At 37.7% G+C, this 20,200-nt stretch overlaps 1 protein-coding gene across 5 annotated transcripts in view; it reads right to left on the bottom strand.

Moving 5' to 3' along the window:
* NYAP2 (neuronal tyrosine-phosphorylated phosphoinositide-3-kinase adaptor 2) overlaps positions 1 to 19,866 on the bottom strand; it is a 171,783-nt gene extending 151,917 nt beyond the window's left edge. The window contains exons 1-2 of one of the 5 annotated variants that reach the window (XM_067465964.1): positions 18,370 to 19,866; positions 11,060 to 11,299 (exon numbers count right to left, since the gene is read on the bottom strand). In XM_067465964.1, coding sequence (XP_067322065.1) covers positions 11,060 to 11,265 — 206 coding nt within the window. In that variant the 5' untranslated portion in view covers positions 11,266 to 11,299; positions 18,370 to 19,866. Of the gene's footprint in view, positions 1 to 5,946; positions 6,030 to 11,059; positions 11,300 to 18,369 lie in introns of those variants that run through there. The other 4 variants (XM_060767861.2, XM_060767862.2, XM_067465965.1 and 1 more) reach the window with 4 other exon arrangements.
* Positions 19,867 to 20,200: the final 334 nt, after the last annotated feature.

Genomic DNA, 20,200 nt, shown 5'->3' with positions numbered 1-20,200 from the left:
TCAAAGTAGTTCCATTTACTTTTTGCCTTGCTCCACACATCCCTTCCAGTAACTGGTCATTGCCCTTCTATTTGCTGTTGGGGAAAATCTGTTTGTGCACCAAAGCATTGACCATGTCAGCAAACAGATGCCGCTCTTTGCTTTGCTCCTCTCTACTATTCATTTCCTTTCTTGCCATGCAATCTTTTCCATGCTTCTCATTCCTTCCAGCTCTACTACAGGCATCTAAGCCTACATACTTGCTTCATCAGCTTCCATTGCCTTTCTGGGATCAACCTCCACTTATTTCTCCATTGTATAATTTCATCTTGCTGCTGGGTAAGATGCTCTGGTCAGATAACGTAACCGGAGCAAGACAGCTCTGCAAAACTGCATCTTTCTTTCTCCCTAGGGATGCTTGAGGATTTAATTCAGTCTGCCTTTTTAAGTGAACCAATTTGATTTGCACTTTCATGACTAATATGTGGAGCAGAAAGTAGTTTATTGTTCAGTTTCTATGCTGCTCTGAATTTTACAATAGAGTTTCACTCAAAAACAAGTATTGAAATGCCTACAACATATTTCTTTGGGAGTATAAAGTTTTCTAAAATACATACCATAAGATATGTACCAAAATGCATGTTTAAGGTAAAGTGCACACAATAAAATGCACTTTTCATTTAAGACAATTTTCCCCCAATCTGACTTATCAAATTGCAGCATGATAAGCAAGATGAAACAGGCACATGAAGGAATATATGCAGTACAGACTCATACCAGAAACAAATTTATCTATTCATTCTTGTTTTCTCATAATGTCATGCTCTGTCCCAGAATGGCGTGATGAGATCTAAGTTCAAACTGCCAATGAGCTATGAAACTCATCAGGTGACCTTAGATTGGCCGTCTCTCTCATTTACCTTTCAGGGTTGTTGTGAGGATGCAACCCAACATATGGTTTGGGTTCCTTGATCAAAAGGTATGATATGTACATAGTTTCTAAAGCAATATGATTGCTATTGTTTTTACTAATACCTGTATTCTTCAGGGAGATATGTCCACTCCAGGGTCTAACATAAGCAATTATGATAGCGGTAGCCATCCCAATGTGTGGAATCAGAGGCATACTAATTCTGAACAAGGAATTGCATTCAGTTATCAGAAGTACTGTATATAATCATGTATAGGTCGACCTCATATAAAAGAGGGCAGGTTTGGGGGCCAGAACTTTGGATTTGGATATGACCCGTGGAAAAGTCAATTGTCATTTCATAGAGAGAGAGAAGAACCAATGCCAATTTGGGGCCAGCCACCTCTGGCTACCACCAACTCTATTTACCTGCCCAGGCATTTAAAAAGGCCATAAACAATCCATGGTGGAGAGAGTAGAGGGGTTGGTGCTTCAGAGAAGGGAATAGTTTCTTTTTTAAAGTATTAAAGTACAGTACTCACATTGACAGAAGGATGTTGACCCAAGTTTTGGGAGTTGATTATTTGACTGAAATTTCTAGACTAGAGTTATACACGAGTATGTTTAGAAAATTAGTTACAGTCACAGTTAAAGTTTCTGTTGTTGATCAGTAGAAAATATTGTTGCAGTGTTTTATGTGATTTTTATATTTAAATATTAGAGCCATTGGAGCCAGTATGATACAGGAGGGTAGAGATCAAGTCTGGGAGATCAGGGTTCATATTCCCAATCAGTCATGTAAAACTACTGACTGACCTTGAAAAATTCACACACTCTTAGCCCAAGAGGAAGGCAATAGCAAACCTGTTCGCACAAATCTTGCCAACCCCTGGGATGGAGTTATTACAACTCAGGGTTGACTTGAGGGCATACAGCCAGAATCATTCTTTCTTGTTACCACAAGAAAGAATGACTCACCTGGGAAGGGGTACATAAATTTGTGAAATATAAAGAAATAAATACCAAAAGAACAATTCTCCACTGATCCATTCATATTTCCCTCTCAAAATACAGGTAGCTGATCTTTTTTATGTTAAATTGTGCATCTTTTTTATGTTAAATTGCTGAGCTGATGAACTTGCTAACAAATAGATTAGCAGTTCGAATCCGGGGAGTGGGGTAAGCTACTGCTGTTAGCCTCTAGCTTTTGCCAACCCAGCAGTTCAAAAACATGCAAACGTGAGTAGATCAATAGGTATTGCTTTGGCAGGAAGGTAACAGCGCTTCATGTAATCATGCTAGCCACATAAACTTGGAGGTGGACAACGCCAGCTCTTTGGCTTAGAAATGGAGATGAGCACCACTCCCCGAGAATTGGACATGACTAGATTTAATGTCAAGGGGAAACCTTTACCTTTGCCTTTAAACAATTAAATTCCCCTCAAACCCAACAGCATTCACATTTCCCACTATCTCTGCATTCCCCTAAATCAAACTGTACTCTGCCAACTATATACAATATTAACAACCCATTTGTTGGTGTTTGCAAAGCATGTTTATGTGTTTGTATCACTGCAGGCATATTTTCAAGATTCTAGAGTTCATAGTTCTTTGCACCTGTCCTTTTCATTACTATCACTCCCTTGGGTCATGCTATGCTTTCCCCCAACCTTTAACGTGCCACTCATGAGTAATGAAAGTATTTGCTGAGCACCGCTGTGGCATTTTTGAAGGCAGCAAACCAACATTCCAAGCAGAATGAATGAGAGGAGGCTCCACATTGCTAGAAGGAAACTCTTATTAATGAGATGCGCCTTTTTCAATGAACCCAGTTGGTCAGCCTTTGAGATTCTTTCTTCAGCCTCCTAGTCTGTCAATAAAACCTAATTCCTTCTGGGAATATACTTAATGCAATATATACTAAAGCTTCTGTGAGATCTGTATATACTTATAGTAGCATTTCTCCTTCATCTAACATTATAAATTCTAATGATACATTAAAGTGGAGGCATATCTTCTAATTACCTACTGTATAGATTTTGGCCCATTAAATTTCACCTAAGTGTTTCAGAGATGGAGAAAATTGATACTTATTTTTAAAAATGTGATGAAGAAGTTTTGCTACCTTTTGATTTATTTATTTTTAACAAATTACCAAAAAAAGCATGCCTTAGTTCACATTTCTCCACTTCAAGCCGCCTATTTTGAAGCTTGTTCTGGACCCAGTTTCTCTCTTACAAACATTTTTTTCCTTGTTTATGCACAGCTTCTTTTCACTGTAGGCCAGAGTTAACACATTAAATTCAACACTCACAACAGTTGGATTCAAGGCAAATTGGTTAGTGCTCTGTTTCAGGTTGGCTTCAGGACAATGTGTCTAATCCAGCAAGATTCAAACAATAAGCAGTAAGTTAGGCAAAAGTATGGCAAAGATGGAGGTCAAAAGGTGGTAGCTGATTCAAGTCGGTAAAATCATATCAGAAACAAAAAGAACATGTTAGGCAAGAGTGATCTCAAGTCAAGGTCATCCGGGATGAATTATAGCAACTCTATTCTCTCATCTCTTGCAAAATCAAAAAAAATTAAGCTGATGTATGTATTTGTCTTTTTAGAAATCTACGAGATCTGAAGAACCCTTCTCCAGCACTGTATTTCAAGTGAGTTGGTTTTCTTCCTTTCAGCTTTCTACACATCTTTCACAATCATACATAGAAATTGGAAATATGATGGAATGGATAATCCAAGAATTAGTATTTAATGGTATATATTTATACTTAGATATCTTGTCTACTGCCTGCATAGCTAATCTTTCAAGTCCTATGTTTATGTATGCATATAATTAATTCTTGTCCTGGCATTGAATGTTTGCCGTAAATATGCTGTACTCCGCCCTGAGTCCCCTTTGGGGTGAGAAGGGCGGAATATAAATGTTTTAAATAAATTTAAATAAATAAATGTTTTTCTGATTTCTTGACTGCAGTCTCCATTGTGATTGAGGACTGAGCCAAGGTATGGAAAATACTGAACTATTTCCATATACTTCAAAGTTATGAACATAAGCGGTGATCATTATTTTTGTTGTCTTAATATTCAGCTGTAAACTTTCCATTGCACTTTCTATTGCTATTTCACTTTCACTCTCTACTTCTGATAAAGAGTAACTTTATCAGGTATCCTTGTAGAAAAGGGATGTGGTGTCTAAGAAGCATGATCACTGATGATTACAATGTGTCTTGAGTTGAAAGAGAAAGTTCAAGATATTATTTATTATTTATTATCAGTATTATTTATTATTTATTATCATATTGTAAAGTAAGCTTCAGTTCATCAACAGAGTGGATATTAAGCAGCAATATCTGTTGATGTTACCCCATCACCTAGTTTTATGCATGGACTGAAAGATAAAACACATTTTATAATGCTTAACTTTTTGGAAATTGCATTATTCTTTGCAAAGCCAATGGGTAAATATTAAAGTTCTTCCAGACAACTCTCTAATCTTGAAATTAGGGAGTGGTCTGGAAGACCAGAAAGACTGTTTTCTACTGCACAAAGTAAGGTGGTTTGGATGGCACAATCAATATTTCTTGCAATAAATATCATGCAAGACTATATTCCTGAGACCACAATAGCTTATCATCTCATACATTTTTAAAAAAATTCTGAACAGACAAGGCAATGATCACACTTCATGTCACACTGAAATTCACTGGATCTAATTCTTTCTTGAAGAGTTTCATAATTGTATTACTTGTCCTATTTCTTTTTCCTCTTAGTTGTATAAATAAAAAATAATGTCTAGTTAGTTCTTGTTGCTTCCAGGCTGGTACATTTCCGTGACAATTTGGCTGCGTCCAAAGATTATAATTATGATGAAATGGCTACTATTGCTGCTCTTCATTTTACATTGCATATGGGTGACCATATGGATGCAAGCATTTGTGAAGGAGGATTTGTTGTCGAGATCTTCTCAATTATTTATAAATACACTGTAATGTGTTTGGAGGGCATCTCTTTCACAACCGTTTTGTTGACAATTGAAAGGAAAGCTGAAAATGGCACTCTCTCTCCATGTTAACCTGGCTACAGCAAGATCATGAGATAATGGCACATGCATTTAGTATTTACTGTGCATACTGTAGAATTCATGCTGTTATATATCAAGGACAACCATTAACAAAACTTAACATTTCTATTTGCGTCATGATGACATTCTTCTATAGACCCAATAAATCCTTTCATTAAAGCCAGCTATTATTCAGTACTGGAAAATCCTCTATTATATTGCTTGAAGAGCATAAAATTGATAAAGCAACAGCTAAAGAACTGGAGTATCTCAATTTATATACATTTTGCCTTTTGCTAGTGATTCCAAACTAGATGTTTAGATTACTAAAGTTACTCAAAGTCAAAGTCCCCCCCCCCCCCACCATAATATACAAGATGGCTCACTATTATGTTTCTTGCCTGCTGCAATCCCCTACTAAATATCAATAAATAGCCTTAACAAATATTCAGGATCCAGCTACTATGGTAATTAAATACATTTAAGATACTAGGAATCATCTCAAGACCAAATGCTATTGCACTTCTTTTCTTTCCAATAGTCTGGGACATACATCCTCTCTGACTTGAGCACACCTCCACTGCATGCTCAGCATCCTAGCTTGGATTACTGTTGACAGACAAATCTACAAACTATAGTACTGTACTACTGCAAGCAATCCTGATTCTTATATCTTGGAAATAAAGTTTGCAAGGCATCAAAGCCAATCATGGCAAGTTCTCAAGCATATCTGCTTATGAGTAAGCCATACAAAGTTCATTTGGGTTTGTTTCTCTGAAGTGCATATAGTTTTGCAGTGCTCACCATCTCTTTATCCTTTAGTGCCCCCCCCCCAACATTTCTCCATCAATATATATTTCCCTCTCCCTTCTTTTCTCTATATTATATCTAATTCTATGTGGACACAATCATATAAATGCATACACAAAAGAAAGTGGGAGAAAAGCTATTTTTGAAAACGAAAGAACACAAAAACAGGAATTGCTCTTACATTTGCTGAAGAGTTAGTCTCCAGTGTTTGGTTTACCATAGATCATAAGAGGTTGAGATGACAGCTGTTCATTACAATTACTCCTTCTTTACAAGGAGCTTAACTCTGCTACTGCCCGGCTGGCCCATTTCTGTTTGCTCCAACACAGAACTTACCCTACAAAAATGCTCCACCTACTTGGTAACATCTGTCTACTTATTCCCAGGAATGAGAAAAACAAAGATGTGTGCAAAGCCATTTCAGGGCTAGAAACAGGGCTAACCCATGTAGAACAAATCTGGAAGTTCTTTCAAATAATGGTGTATAAAGATTCCTCATTTAAATCTCCAATCAGTACTTATGTTTTTTCTAAATAGAAGACTTACTGTGGTAGAAACATAACCACATTTGAATATGCAAGCATACAATTTTATATCATATTGCATTTGTACAGCTGCAAATTTAGAAATAGTTCCCAGGATTTAAATATAAATTCAATACATTGTAGAAAGATCTGCCAGAAGGTGACTTGTGTGATTTCTTAGCTGTCTGCCCAATCTGTAACTTCTGATAAGCATTTGCAACCCCTTATATTTTATTTCTTATACTTCTGATCTATAAATCATACTTGGATGGGGCAGCTTAATAGTATCTACCCTTTCTCCTTAAATCATCTGGCCCTTTTGCCACATGTAAATAATTTCATATATTTTTGCCTTATGAAAGTTTCTTTTCTTTATTCTGTCCTTCAGCACCTTTGTCACGATGCCCAAATAAGGCTTTGGAGGATAGGCTGCATGGGTCATTCTGACATGATGGAATGCGGTGAGTAGAGATGGCGAGTTGATAAGAACCATTTATTTATTTATTTGCTTACTTCATTGAGTATCCATTGTTCCTGAGCAGTGTGAGCTGTATTCATTCTGAGAGGCCCCAGAATTTGACAACCTTTTGCAAAAAAATAATAATTTACGGAAAAGCGTTTTTGTGCAATTAAGTCGTATGCTAAAAATATCTAATTCACGTAGATTATGCAGTTTTATGTACAATAATGTTTTTTGCCCAAATAATTGTTTCTACACGTAAGTCCTGCATTATGAAGAATATTGCAGCATTTAACTATTTTCTCGACTTATTGGATCAGTTTCATCCAGCCATTTCTCTGGGTTGTGAGGGAAAGTTTTATAGACATTACTTCAAAAGGTAAATATTTGCAAGAAAACCATTGAGAGGTTTCAATGCAATACAAAATGGAACATTTGAATTTGTCTTCACTCATAAATATGCTGGCAGGCAAAGGTCTATTGCTGTGAGTGCCTATAGGTAAGCCAAAAATATGTGTCCTTCCCACAGCACCATCAATTGATGGGATTTCCATGACATGAACATCCAAAAGTCTTCAGCAATTGGTGTACTGTGAAACTAGGGCTTGCTCCCAAGGAAATTTTAGAATGGGAATAATGTTTGTTGTTCTACTGATTGTTTTGTTCCATCTTCAGTGTTCAAAAGGCTAACAGTACAATGGCCATAGGTTAGTCACAGACATGCAGCTAAACACTAATATAATTATTTCTTCTTGTTCTTCTTAATCACCACATTAACTTGCTATTCTTTGTAGCCTGCTATCCACAAATTAGGTCAGGAATTCATCAGCTCACTTCATCCAGGAAGAGACGACTTATCTATCCACACAGGTGGGATAGCTTAAGACATGCTTATTAGGAAAAGGCTTCTCTCAAGTATTCCTTCCCTTACAATTAATTCCACCCTACCAGAAATATTCTTAATGCCCTTGTCTTTAATGAAAGCATTCCTAGCACTCTCATTTTCCTCTTGGGGGAAATCTGCAATGCCATGTCTACCCACTTGGACATGAGCCTTGTGAGCATTTCTGATTGCCTTAAAACATTTTAATTACTCTTTAAGACACAACATAGTCATTGTATGATTCAGCACATTATGTCTATTTTTGAAAACCCTGAAGGATAACACATTTTTGACATCAAAAAAGTCAGTACTATTACAAACCTTAGCCACAATCTTATGCATATAAATTCATAGTGGCTGATGCCAACTGAGGCTAGTGGGGTATAGCTGTGGGATCATCAGAAGCAGGACCATGTACCTCTAATTTGCCACAGTCATATACATAGGCACACTTTTTGGAAGTGGTACTGGGAATTTTGCCAAAACCAGGGGAATACTTTTTATCCAGACCCATATTACAATGGAATAAGTTCATGAGATGGACTGCGGCCATTGTGATTATCATTCTTTTAAATAAACAAAAACAAATTGCTGGGCACTTTCCCTTAGGCAAATGAATGAGCCAAAACACATGCTGAGCTGTATTCAACTCCCTAAGAATGCATCATAAAACAGCACTGACAGCTCCAGATATTTTTGGCAGTAACTTGGGTAACACAATCTCAATGAAGATCATCTTAGACAGACAGTGCTGAATCAAGGCTTTTTGTTATCAGAACTTCAGACCCAGAAAGAAATCTCTTTCTCCCAATTACATTGGAGAGCTTTGCTTGCTTTAATTATACTGAGAACATGTTTTTGTGTATGTGTGTGCATAGATTACAAACAAAACAACAATACTGGGCCAATTTTTGCATAGGTCAACATTTTTGAAAATCTGCCTGGCCTTTGTAGGCACCAGTTCCTATTGACTCAGTACAACTTGGTATCATGTGAGATGGATTGTTTTCTTCTGCAGGAAGGCAGTCAATGGGAATTTACCATATTCAGAAATAGTACATGAAACTATCAAAGAAGAGTGGAGGAAGGAAGCTGAAGGCCAAGACAAGAAAAAAGATCCCTAGAGTGTGAGCCTCAACAAATGCCAGTTCTGATTCTTCTGAAGGACTTAGGAAGCTATGGTTGTAAACATCTTATCTGTGCCATGATATAGTTGGAAAGCAGACAACTATGAATCCCAAAAATCAATTCCACTGAGATACACTTCAAACTTGGACAACATTTGTGTGATTTTCCCTACCCCCTAGTTCAGTTTCAGCAAACAGGACAAATATAGACCCAAATCACAATTGATCGTGTTCATCTTACTATTTGCTACTAATAAGATAAGCCAGAGAACAAACAGTCATTTCAACATATTGAAATAAACATAATGCTTATATGTATGTATGTATTTATGTATGTATGTAGGTATGTATGTGCCTACCTGTCTGTTTGCCTGCCTGTCTATCTTTGAAATTTGGATATGTGAGCCTATGTGAGGGTTATTTGTCCCATGTAAACATGGCCCCAGGTGAGGTGATGCAACATGAAACTCATGCTGTGCTAGAGGCATAATGTCTATTTCATGACTGCAGATCTTCCCTGACATTGTAGTCTCTGAGTGATGTACAGCCATATGTAAATATAGCCACCATATGTGTGTGTGTGTATGTGTATGTATGTGTATGTATGTGTGTGTATACACACGCACACATTGCATCTTTGTAAAAGCAAGCCCCTGTGCAACTAAATTTTTTTTGCAAGATTCTTTTCTCTCTCCATTACAGTCAAAGAAGAGGTTTTCTAATTTCTCTCTATCCCCCACCCTCTGAATTGCTGCTGGATAGGAAACAATGATACTGGTGCACCAGACAGCAGTGTCTGGAGATTAATAGATAGTCTGTTTTGCTGTTTTGTTTCTAATCTATCAAGCACTCAAAAACATGTCCTCAGTATAATTAAAGCAAGCAAAGCTCTCCAATATGCTTGGGAGAAAGCGATTTCTTTCTCAGCCCAAGCACCAGTTAGCGTGATAGTTGCAATTATTCATAACCTCTAGATCAAAATAGGCAATGTCCTCAGCAGTGACGGCCATTTTAGAAATATGTCAGTAGCCCAAGGGCAGGGGCTAATTTACATGTAAAATTAGACTAAACTACATATCATTCCCACATCTCATAATAAATGACACATGGTTGGGGGTCAGGATTACATTTATTATGCTGTTTTTGAAACAGAATATTGTTATTTTGGATGAGAATGCACTTCCTCTGATGGTGAAATTTGGGTAGTGTCCTGGAATGAATGATGCCTCTAGCTAGACATGTGCAGGGACATTTAAACATGTTGACTCACTTATTTCTCCAACAATAACTACTAGTTTCCTTCCATGAAAAAATGGTACACAAACAACATTGTGGCTGTAAGGAAGAAAGCCACTGAATCACAACATGTTTGAACCATAATAACAAAATTGCAAAAAAATCTTCCACTTCCACACCACTATCAGAAGATAGCACACAAAACAACACACTTTGTCCAGCTGCATAAATAAAGATAGACCTCTGCTTGTCTTGGCAAAAATAAAATACTGGGTCATTTTCAGCAGGGCATCTTCACCATTGCTATTGCTGTTATTCAGCACAACAAAGTTAGTGGAACTCCAACATTGCGGCCAAGACCACCCCAGGAATCTCAAGAAAGGAAATGCGGATTGTCCACCATCAGAATTTCTCATCTATCCCATCTGTAAACAGTGCTTTATAACACCTGGTTGAACCGGGACTGGGGGGAGGGGTGCATGTTCAACATAATAATCTTAATTTATAAGGTGGTTGATTTTGTTGCATTCCTTTGAGTCATTTCTGACTTATGGCAGATCTATGACTTGGTTTTCTTGACCAGATTTACTGAGAGGGAAAGTGGTAGCCATCACATTCCTCTTGGATTGAAAGGGTGTTACTTGCCAAAGGTCACCGAGTGGTTTTGAAATAGAATTTGAACCTCTGATTTCCCCATTTTCTGCTCCAACACTATCATTATGTCAGGCTGTTCTCATATTGTTTCATATCATGGTATGTACGCAACATATCTATTGCCACTTTGATGCCCGGAATCCTAATTCCTTTCTTCCATTGAATTCTATGGGAGGGCCATAGATCATTTATCAGACTGAATAATAGAAGTCATTCCTTCCCAAAGGAGATAAAGATGCTGTCTTAGCTATCACTCTCATTGCTCTGCTTTCTCTCAAATCCAGCACCAGTCTATGGAAACAGCCACACGAACCTTGCATATATCTGTCAGCACCATCTTTTCAACAAGTTTAGCTCCCTGTGCTGCTTTTCAAAAAAAGAGAGAAAGAAGGAAAAGCTGTGATAGATACCGTTTTATTGCTTCCTCTTGTTTCCGGCGCTTTTCATTCTTTTCTTTCAAGTAAGCCAGGTTTGTTTCATTCCTCATGCGATCGTTCTCTCGGGCTATGTCGGATGCGTTCTGTATAACCAAACCATCATAGGCCTTCATGCCCATGTCTTCAATATACTGGAGAAAAGTGCCCAAAGTTACCTCCTCTTGATTAGAACTCATCATCTTGTGGGAGATAATAAACAGAGCAAAATACTTCCTGTTGGTTGACAAAAGAAAGAAAAAACAATGAAGTCCATACAAGCAAATCAACTTTATGGGTTACTTTGTTTTATTTGTTTGTTTTAGCTCAGCATAAAAGAGTTATATTTGGACGAAAATAATCACTGAAGTGTATTTGTTATTTTATTTTAACTTTTAGTTTACTAAGAAAGAAATATATTTGAAACAACTCAACTCAATCCAATGTCATACTGCTTAAGGCTAGATTGTTGCTGGATTTTTTAAAATTTTCTCTAAACCATGGTCAGAGTCCTAGATTCAAACATAAAATGAACCTAGGTTCTTGTGGGTTTTTTCAGGCTATATGGCCATGTTCTAGAGGCATTTCTCCTGATGTTTCGCCTGCATCTATGGCAAGCATCCTCTGAGGATGCTTGCCATAGATGCAGGCGAAACGTCAGGAGAAATGCCTCTAGAACATAGCCATATAGCCCGAAAAAACCCACAAGAACCTAGTGATTCCAGCCATGAAAGCCTTCAACAATACATAAAATGAACCACATATACTCATGTATATGTCAACTTCTTATAAAAGTCAATGGCAGGTTTTAGAGCCAAAATTATGGACTTTGATATGACCCATGAATATGTCGAGGTTCATTGTATAGAGAGGGAAAAGGAAACAGCTCAAGGAAACAGTAGCCCCTGGCCTCTGCCACTATTACCTTATCCAGCCATTCAAAAAGATCAGAAGTAGTGCTAAAGGGTAGAGAGTGTCTGTGCTTCTTTTCAGTTTTCCTGAATGGACTAAGTTCTTGCCTTTTGCCACTCTACCCAGAGAATGAGATGGTTCCTTTTTCTCTAGGAGTTAAGATACAGTACTCACATTGACCTGTGGATAAGTCAACCTGGTTTCTTTTATTTTTTATTAAAATTTCTAGAGTTATACATGAGTATATACATAGTACTGAACTGAGCATGTTCTAATTTAAGGCTGCTATTTCCTTACACTACATTGCATGACTGTGACCCAAAGCAGATTTTGCAACTGTAGCAGTAAAACAGTTTTTTCCCATCTCCTTTCACCCCCACACCAATTTGATTATGTCTAGGTTAGTTAGTTAGTTAACTAGCTAGTTCATTTATATCCCACATTTTAAGTGGGACTCTAGCTAGCTTATATCATGTTAAAAGGAATTTTTTTAAAAGCTCTGCAAAAACATCAATGAAAAGTGTACGTGTGTGTGTGTGTTACTTAAAAGCCAATTTAACAATGTATTAATTAAAACCATTAAATTTATTAAAAGACTATACAAACTACTAACTAACACATCACATGAATAAGAGCCTATCTCAGCTAGTTTCTAAAATATATTGGAATATTTTAACTTGCTGAAGAAAGAGTGGGCCATCCTGGCTTCCCTCTAGAAGGCGTTTCAAAGTTGGGGAGCAGCCACCAAGTAGATCCTTTCCCTTGTTCCCAGAAAATGTGACACTGTTATTATTTTGTTGTTGTGAGGCTTCAAGTTATTTTCTGACCTATGGCAAAACAATGTTGTTGTTTTTTTTGTCTGAGAGTGTGTCACTTAATTTGGTAAAGTGGAGATTCACTCAAGCTGCTATGACATGCTGGCTCCAATAAGTGCCATTTCCATGGGGATTAAAAAAGTGGGATCTTGAGTCTGTGAGAATCAAAGCAACAAAAAAAACCAGGTGTGCTAGCTGAACTGGACCATTAGATCTCACTGCAATCAGTCTGATGAATTAAATATGGGATTAATGGGATTGACAGTAACTACTCAATAAGCTAGTGCTGAGAAGAAAGATTCCAAATTAAGTATAGCATCCTTTACCTTGAACACTGAACATTTCATGCATGTAGCATCCTTATCTCTAGAATAGCAATACAGATGGGCTTTATGTGGAACATTTCTTTCTGTCTTCAAGTTATCTCACTTAACTTGGCTCAAAGTAGGCCAATATTATCATATTGCCCATATTACAGATGAGGGATTGAGGGTATATATATTTCCTACCTCGTGGTTAATGTTAAGTTTGAACTGGAGCTTCAGTAAAATCTCTTTGTTGCTATGCTACACTAGCTCTGAAATATACACTCATTATACACTCTGTAACATAGAATCATAGAGTTGGAAGAGACCTGAAAACGTGGTTGTTCTGTGTGCCTTCCCTGAATAAAGGAAACAATTCCCTGCAAACACTCTGAGAAGCACTTTAATTACCCGTTGGGCTGCTCTTTACTTTTGGTTTAAAACCCTCCAAATAGATTCATCCTCATGTCCAGCATTTATTTTTTAAAGTTTTAACTATTACATTTGGCCCAGCCATAGGTTTTTAAACTCTTGTGTGTTATTGTCTACTTATTAGTTATATTAATTGTATTGTTTATTTTGTTTATTGCTTGTTATTTTATTATTGCTTGTTGTTTTTGATCTTCTGTTGGGCTTGGCCTCATGTAAGCCACTCCGAGTCCCTTGGGGAGATGGTGGCAAGGTATAAATAAAGTATTATTATTATTATTATTATTATTATTATTATTATTATTAAAATCATCCAAGTCCAACCCCATTTTGCATACAGGAATCAAAGTATCCCCGATAGATGGCCATCCAGCCTCTTATACCAAAATTTTCCAGACAAAGGGATTGTATCACACTTCAAGAGACCCCATTCTACTGTCAAACAACCTTTGCTGCAAGGAGGTTCTTTCCAATGTTCAGATGGTTTTCCTGAAGTTTGAATCCATTAATATGTGTTCTAGTCTGTTAAGCAGCAGAAAATAAGCTTTCTCCCTCCCTCAATATGACAACATTTCACATATTTAAACATGGCTATCATGTCCTCTTCTACAGGATAAAAATACCCAGCTTCCTAAGCACTCCTCATAGGACATAATTCCCAGACTTTTTACCATTTTGGTCACCCTTCTCTGGACACGATTCGGTGGGTAAAAATCAGTTTGATTATTTTAATGGTCTAGGTTTATTTTACATTAATTGCTACTTTGTGTTATTATTAGATATGCTTGACTTTTAAGGTGTATTATAAACAAATTGTTATTGAAGTGCTATTGTATTTTATCCTGCATTGCTTTCTACTACATACAAAATGGGTTGTGCACCAAAATTTCGCAGTGCATCCTTCATACTGAAATAAGTACTCCTATTCAACACTCCAAACATTCACTCCTTCCAAGCATCCTATTCCACTCTTCCTTCTCCTCTTCCCTATCATATCCTATGTTTTCTATCCCAATTGTCACTCTTTATTCCATGCTGAATCCTCAAGATTTCTTAGTGGAGCGTTTGGAAGGCTTTTTCCACCTTAAGTCTTTTAATCTTTATTTTAAGTTTCCAATAAACCTCAGTAGTTTTTATGACACGCTCCCTCACCATCACCTCAGTGACCTCATTTCAGCCACAATGAGGGTGCCACTCACCACAGGAATTAGCTATTATACAGAATACTTATTATCCACCCATAACACTGAACATGTACAGGTTAAAGGTTTAGGATTGGGATATGAAGCAGAATGAAAAGGTGTAAACAAGACATACTGCATACATAACCTCCTTGCAGTTTTATTAGTTTGGGAACTGGACATTTAAAGATGGCAATGTCAGCAGTTTCTGAAGGTTGGGAAGGTCACCCCTTTCTTTAAAACACAGCACAGTTTAAAATTCTCACCACTTTCTCTTCATCTCTCAGCTAGAGTCAACATGCAGTTGTGGCAAAGTCAAAAATACCTTAGAATCATCTTGCCTGCAATCATCTCTCCAGCAGACAATAAATGAATTTCAGCCACAAATATTTTATTTTTAACTTTTACTCTTCCTGACAGTTTATTCTGTTTGTGGTAAGTTTGAACAGTTCACAGAATAATAATGATGTGGGTGTTTATTTTCCTGTGAGTGCTCCCATGACTACCTGCAATATCATTATAACAATTCACACATAATGTCTCTAAATGAGGATAAATAATTGATTGAGTTTTCAATCCAGCGATGAGGCAATCAAGCATCCCAACCCTTTTTTTTCAAATGTTCACTTGGCTGTGCTGAAAAATATATATGCAGAGTTCCACATCACATTTTGTTTTCTTTTTCCTCATGACATTGGAAAAACTGAACTTCATTGAATTCCCCAATGACCTGATCCAGTCAGGACTATGCCTAGCCAATTAGGGAGCCACAATGGAAAACAGACCTCATGGACACAGACCCCATCTTCCTATAGGTTAAATTGATCATTAGGATTCTTGTTCATTATTTGCCTAGAGCATGGAAATCATATGTGAAACGAACAAGGGCTTGCGAAGGAAGCTGGATTGGGTGTCTTCCCCAAAGTTGCAGATGAGGTGCTCCTTCCACTTGATCCATAAGATGTTGAGCACATAGTTAGATTAGGAAGGAAAATGTTCTGGTAGGTCCCTAAAGTTTTTATGTGTGAAAACTTACTCATTCAGTTCATGTAAAAAGGAAGTCCTTCATCAACTGGATCTTATGAAGGCAAAGCTTCTCCACTGAAGGAGCTGGATGAACCTCTTCATAAGTGAGACAAAAGTGTGTCCATTAGAACTCATATGAAATGAATTCTTGAAGGTTTTGCTGCTTTTTGAAGACCCAGAAGGGCCATACTCCATAATCATCTGAATGTCTGGATTGAGCCAGACAAGGGCAGTGGTGGATCTGTCACCATGGAAGCAACACATACTCTCTTAGTTTCACAGTAACACATTTTACATCTGCTCCTATTTGTAGAAGGGCTGCTCCAGTGATAAATCTCTTCCAGGATAGGGTTCGGCACTAGGAGAATTCCGTAGAAAACAGGTGGGAATGCTAGCCACATAATTGAACATGTATTTCCCATCTGGAATCCAACATCTCCTGGACTACTCAGTTCCATATGACTTTAGCAAGTCATTAGCCTGAATCCTATCAGATAATCACAACTAGAGTAGACCCACTGAATCAACTGTTGAATGGTGAATCAAAACATAGACAAATTCCATTGCTTTAACATGCCTACTCTTTTTGGAATTGGCAATAGGACACTGGTCATTGTCTTCATTCTCCATAACAGTAACTTAGACAATTTGTACCTCAAACTCAATTTAGACTTGCATTTTGTAACGCAATACCCATCTGAATGAAACAGCTCTCAACACATGTTCTGGTAATTTTTATCTCACTGCATTGGCACAAATCCCAATTTTTGTTTGTTTGCTCCTCCTTCAGGTTTATATTTGTATAATGAACATAACCCATACTACTTGAACATACTGCTGTCTCTATATTAGTTGCTTTCCTAGTGTCTATTTTTCTGCATATTCCATGTGTGTTTTCTCCTGTATAAAACGTGCTACTATCGGTGATGTTAAAACAAAGACAATGATGAGTGCTTATCCCATTTTACTGATATAAACAACACATTTTCTGTTAGTTGAATGGGTACATAACATCAGTCAAAAGCTTATGTTTCAGCAATACAGAAAAATTTAAAGGAGCCATGCAAAGCATCATGTGATTCGATTTCAACCTTTCTATGTCTTCTCCTCAGCATGTGCATTTTGTCTTAGGAATTTATTTTTAAGAAATCCACTATTTCAACCACAAATATTACTCATCATTCCAGTTGTAGTGACTGGGCTTCCTTTCCCTTTGGTGCTGAACTTCTCTCAAGACAGTAAGTGCAAAAAAGCTAGGCCACATCCAATTTCTGCAGACTGCTGACTTCAGCACCATTGTGAAAAACCTAATGGCATTGGTGTTTTCTACACAAGATCTCTCCAACCCCCTCCAGAATTGCTGCCTTTTATAAAATGGCTTTTAGAAGACAAATTATTTCTTGGGTAGGCACATTATCAATGGAACTCTCATATTACATCTGGCTCAAGCCTTGTTAATTTTTAAACAGACTTAATATATATTTTTTTTTAAAAAAAAAAAAAGCTCTCTCCTCCACATGGTCTACATGTCTGGAAGCAGGATTTTTGCTTTTTACATATAGACACGAAGGCATTTTACATTTAAAGCCAAGTCTACATGAATGAACTCTTCTGGCATTTTTCCACTGGACTAAGATTTCCAGAAACTTTTATCTCTATGGTTCATTATTCTTGCTGTGTAAATTGACATTATTTCTTTCCCATTGTAAAAATTTGCATATCTTAATCATGACAAGGAGTCAAAGCAGGTCCTTCAAATGAATTAGGGACATACACTGTGTTCCATGAAAAGGAAGCCCCCTTGGTGTGACCTGTGTATGAATGTGTATTTGGAATAAAGTATGCGAACTTTACAAATCCTGTGAATATGAACTGGTCTGATTTTACACATTTGATAGAACATTCTTCCTTTCAGAACTGCTAACATGTGCAGTTTGATCACAGGTATTGTTGTTGTTTGCTTGTTAACATAGTGTAACTTTTGCTATGAAACCTTTATTGGTGTGTTTTGATTCTCAATACATAATTTCCAACATAGATAGATGATAGACAGACAGAAAAATAGATAGATAGTTAGTCTAATGACCACTACCCATAACTGGGATAAAAAGGTTATCACAGCACTGCTAGTTCAATTTATGCTTTAACTTAGAAGTGTTTTAGTTAGTCATATTTTTCTCATTCCTGAAGGTGTGCTTGGGTGGGGAGGTGGAATAAAATCAAGATATTTTGGCTATGAAAATAATATTGAAATGTCATAAAATATTTATGGCGTGACAGGCTAAGAAGTAACCAACCCAACTGTTATGTATTTTATCAATTAATAAAGCAGAAAAAAAACAAGCAGCTTTTCAATAATTTAACATGACTTTTTGCAAATAAAAACTCCAACTGCAAAATGTTCTTACTTTCTGGTAGCCTAATATGTAAAAAGAGCATGAAATACTTCCAAATATGAAATACCATTGTTAGCTTGACCTTCAATTTGATTAATATCACCAAAACAAAGTTCTTTTCAGACATTGATGGGTTCTAAATCATTTCATATCTGGGCATATATTCCTTTGATAAGCATGATATTGCATTAGCAGGCTTAGAATTTCTTTTAAGAAAAATAATAATATCATGGACATACATACCAAGATTAAAGTCCTGAAGGGACTGCTAAGTGCAATGATTAAAGGTGACTTTTGTCTGTAAAAGCCCTTCCCTGGGGTTTATCTCAGTGCAGTCTGAAGGGATATTTTCAGCACCATACAAAACAGGTTTTGCAGATTGGCTCAGGTTTGTTTTTGTTTTGATTTTTTTCTTCAGTTAAAGTGCTTGAGATCTTCTTGGCAAAGATATCCAGATTGTAGCATTCTGTATTTCTCAAAACCAGTGGGTTGCCATAAAAAAAGGAAAGAAAGAAATCTTCTCAGTACAGGATTAAAAATAACCTTTCAAAGTTTGACTGTCACAAATGCAATGGAACTAAGCAGAGGAAAGAGGAGACTGGGCATCTTCAATCCACATGGAGAGGAAGGGCAGTGAAGGTATCAAGGGGGCACCAACGGCATCCTGTTTTGAAGTCCAACAGCAAAGAAATGGGAGGGTTTCTTCCCCACTTCACCATGCAGAAGATTGCAGCACCAACATATGCAATGACAGAGAAGTGGCTAAGGTGCCTCATTGGAGTGAATAGCGCAGAGAACGAAAGAAAGAAAAAGAAAGGATGGCAAACATCCTATCCAAATGGCTTCTTGCAGCAGGAAAAAAAGATGCTCTCCGTCTTGCTGACTCTCATTGCCACCTAGACACCGAAGGTTTCAAATAGTCTCTCTCACTCTCTCCCCATGACTACAAGCAGGCTGGAGCTTTCTTTCTCTCTCTCCTTCACTCTCTTTCTCTCTCTCTCTGTTGCTGCTGTTGTTGATTAATCAGGGATTCTCAAACAAAGAGCAAGCCTACCTTCAGCTATGAGCAGTAATCTGGTGCTCCTCTTTTTCTGCAATCCGCTTGCATCCAGCAGCCAAGCAGCCAGCATTCTAGCACCTTGGACAGTTCCCGTTTGGCTTCCTTAGGCCCATTGGAGGCGAAAGAGTGGGGGGGGGGGGGGGAGAGGAGGTGAAGGACCAAGTGAAGAAATGACAAGAGACTGGAAAGCAGCAGCCTTCGACTTCAGCTTGCTGTCCCCAGGGGCGCAGCTGCTCATTAAAGCCTCCTATCTAGGCAACAGATTCTCTCTCTTTTATCTTCGCTGCACTGAAGTCTGATTAGCAAAATAATCCACTCGCGTGTGTGTGTGAGTGTGTGTATGCACACACGAGAGAGAGAGAGAGAGAGAGATTGAAAGCAGGGAATCCAAGCAAATTCAGGGTCTCTAGGTAGGACAAAATAGGAAACAAGCCTGTTCCATTCTTCTCCTCCAACACCCCTTTAAAAAAAAAAGAATTGTCCCTCCACAGAGAATGGGCAAGTTAACCTTTAGCCCATGTTATGGCTCCGGGAAATGAGGAGCCACTTAAAGGGAACATCTAAGTCTTGGTTTGAGACCTCATATTGATGTATCATTTGCACTCACCCTCCCCATAAAAGCCGTGCCGGGCTCACAATTACTGCTGACGCAGATTAGGCTGCTGCTTGGGGAAAGGTAGGAGGAGCTTTTTAACCTCATCAAAACAACCTCCCACCACCTGCTCCCACTGCATGAGAGCAGATCTCCCCTCCTTGGAATGAATACCCATAGAATAATGTGATTTGTAAGGCAAAACGGCTTCCGAGAAGGCATCGTTCAACAGCAGGAAGATTTAGAAGACACAGCCATGCTATTTTTTAAAAGACTCTGATGCCACATTTGTCTCTTGCACAAATCATTTCATTCATCTTTACTAATTCATAGGGAGGGGGGAGAGAGATGACCTACAATTCTTCTACTCCAAGCCACTCCTAGTAGATGGCATAATCATCCATCAACTCAAAAGCATATGC

The sequence above is a fragment of the Anolis sagrei genome, chromosome 3 (assembly GCF_037176765.1).
Source record: "Anolis sagrei isolate rAnoSag1 chromosome 3, rAnoSag1.mat, whole genome shotgun sequence".
In the NCBI taxonomy this organism is placed as follows: domain Eukaryota; kingdom Metazoa; phylum Chordata; class Lepidosauria; order Squamata; family Dactyloidae; genus Anolis; species Anolis sagrei.
The sequence above is the reverse complement of the archived record's forward strand: the minus strand, read 5'-3'. Positions and strand labels throughout refer to the sequence as shown.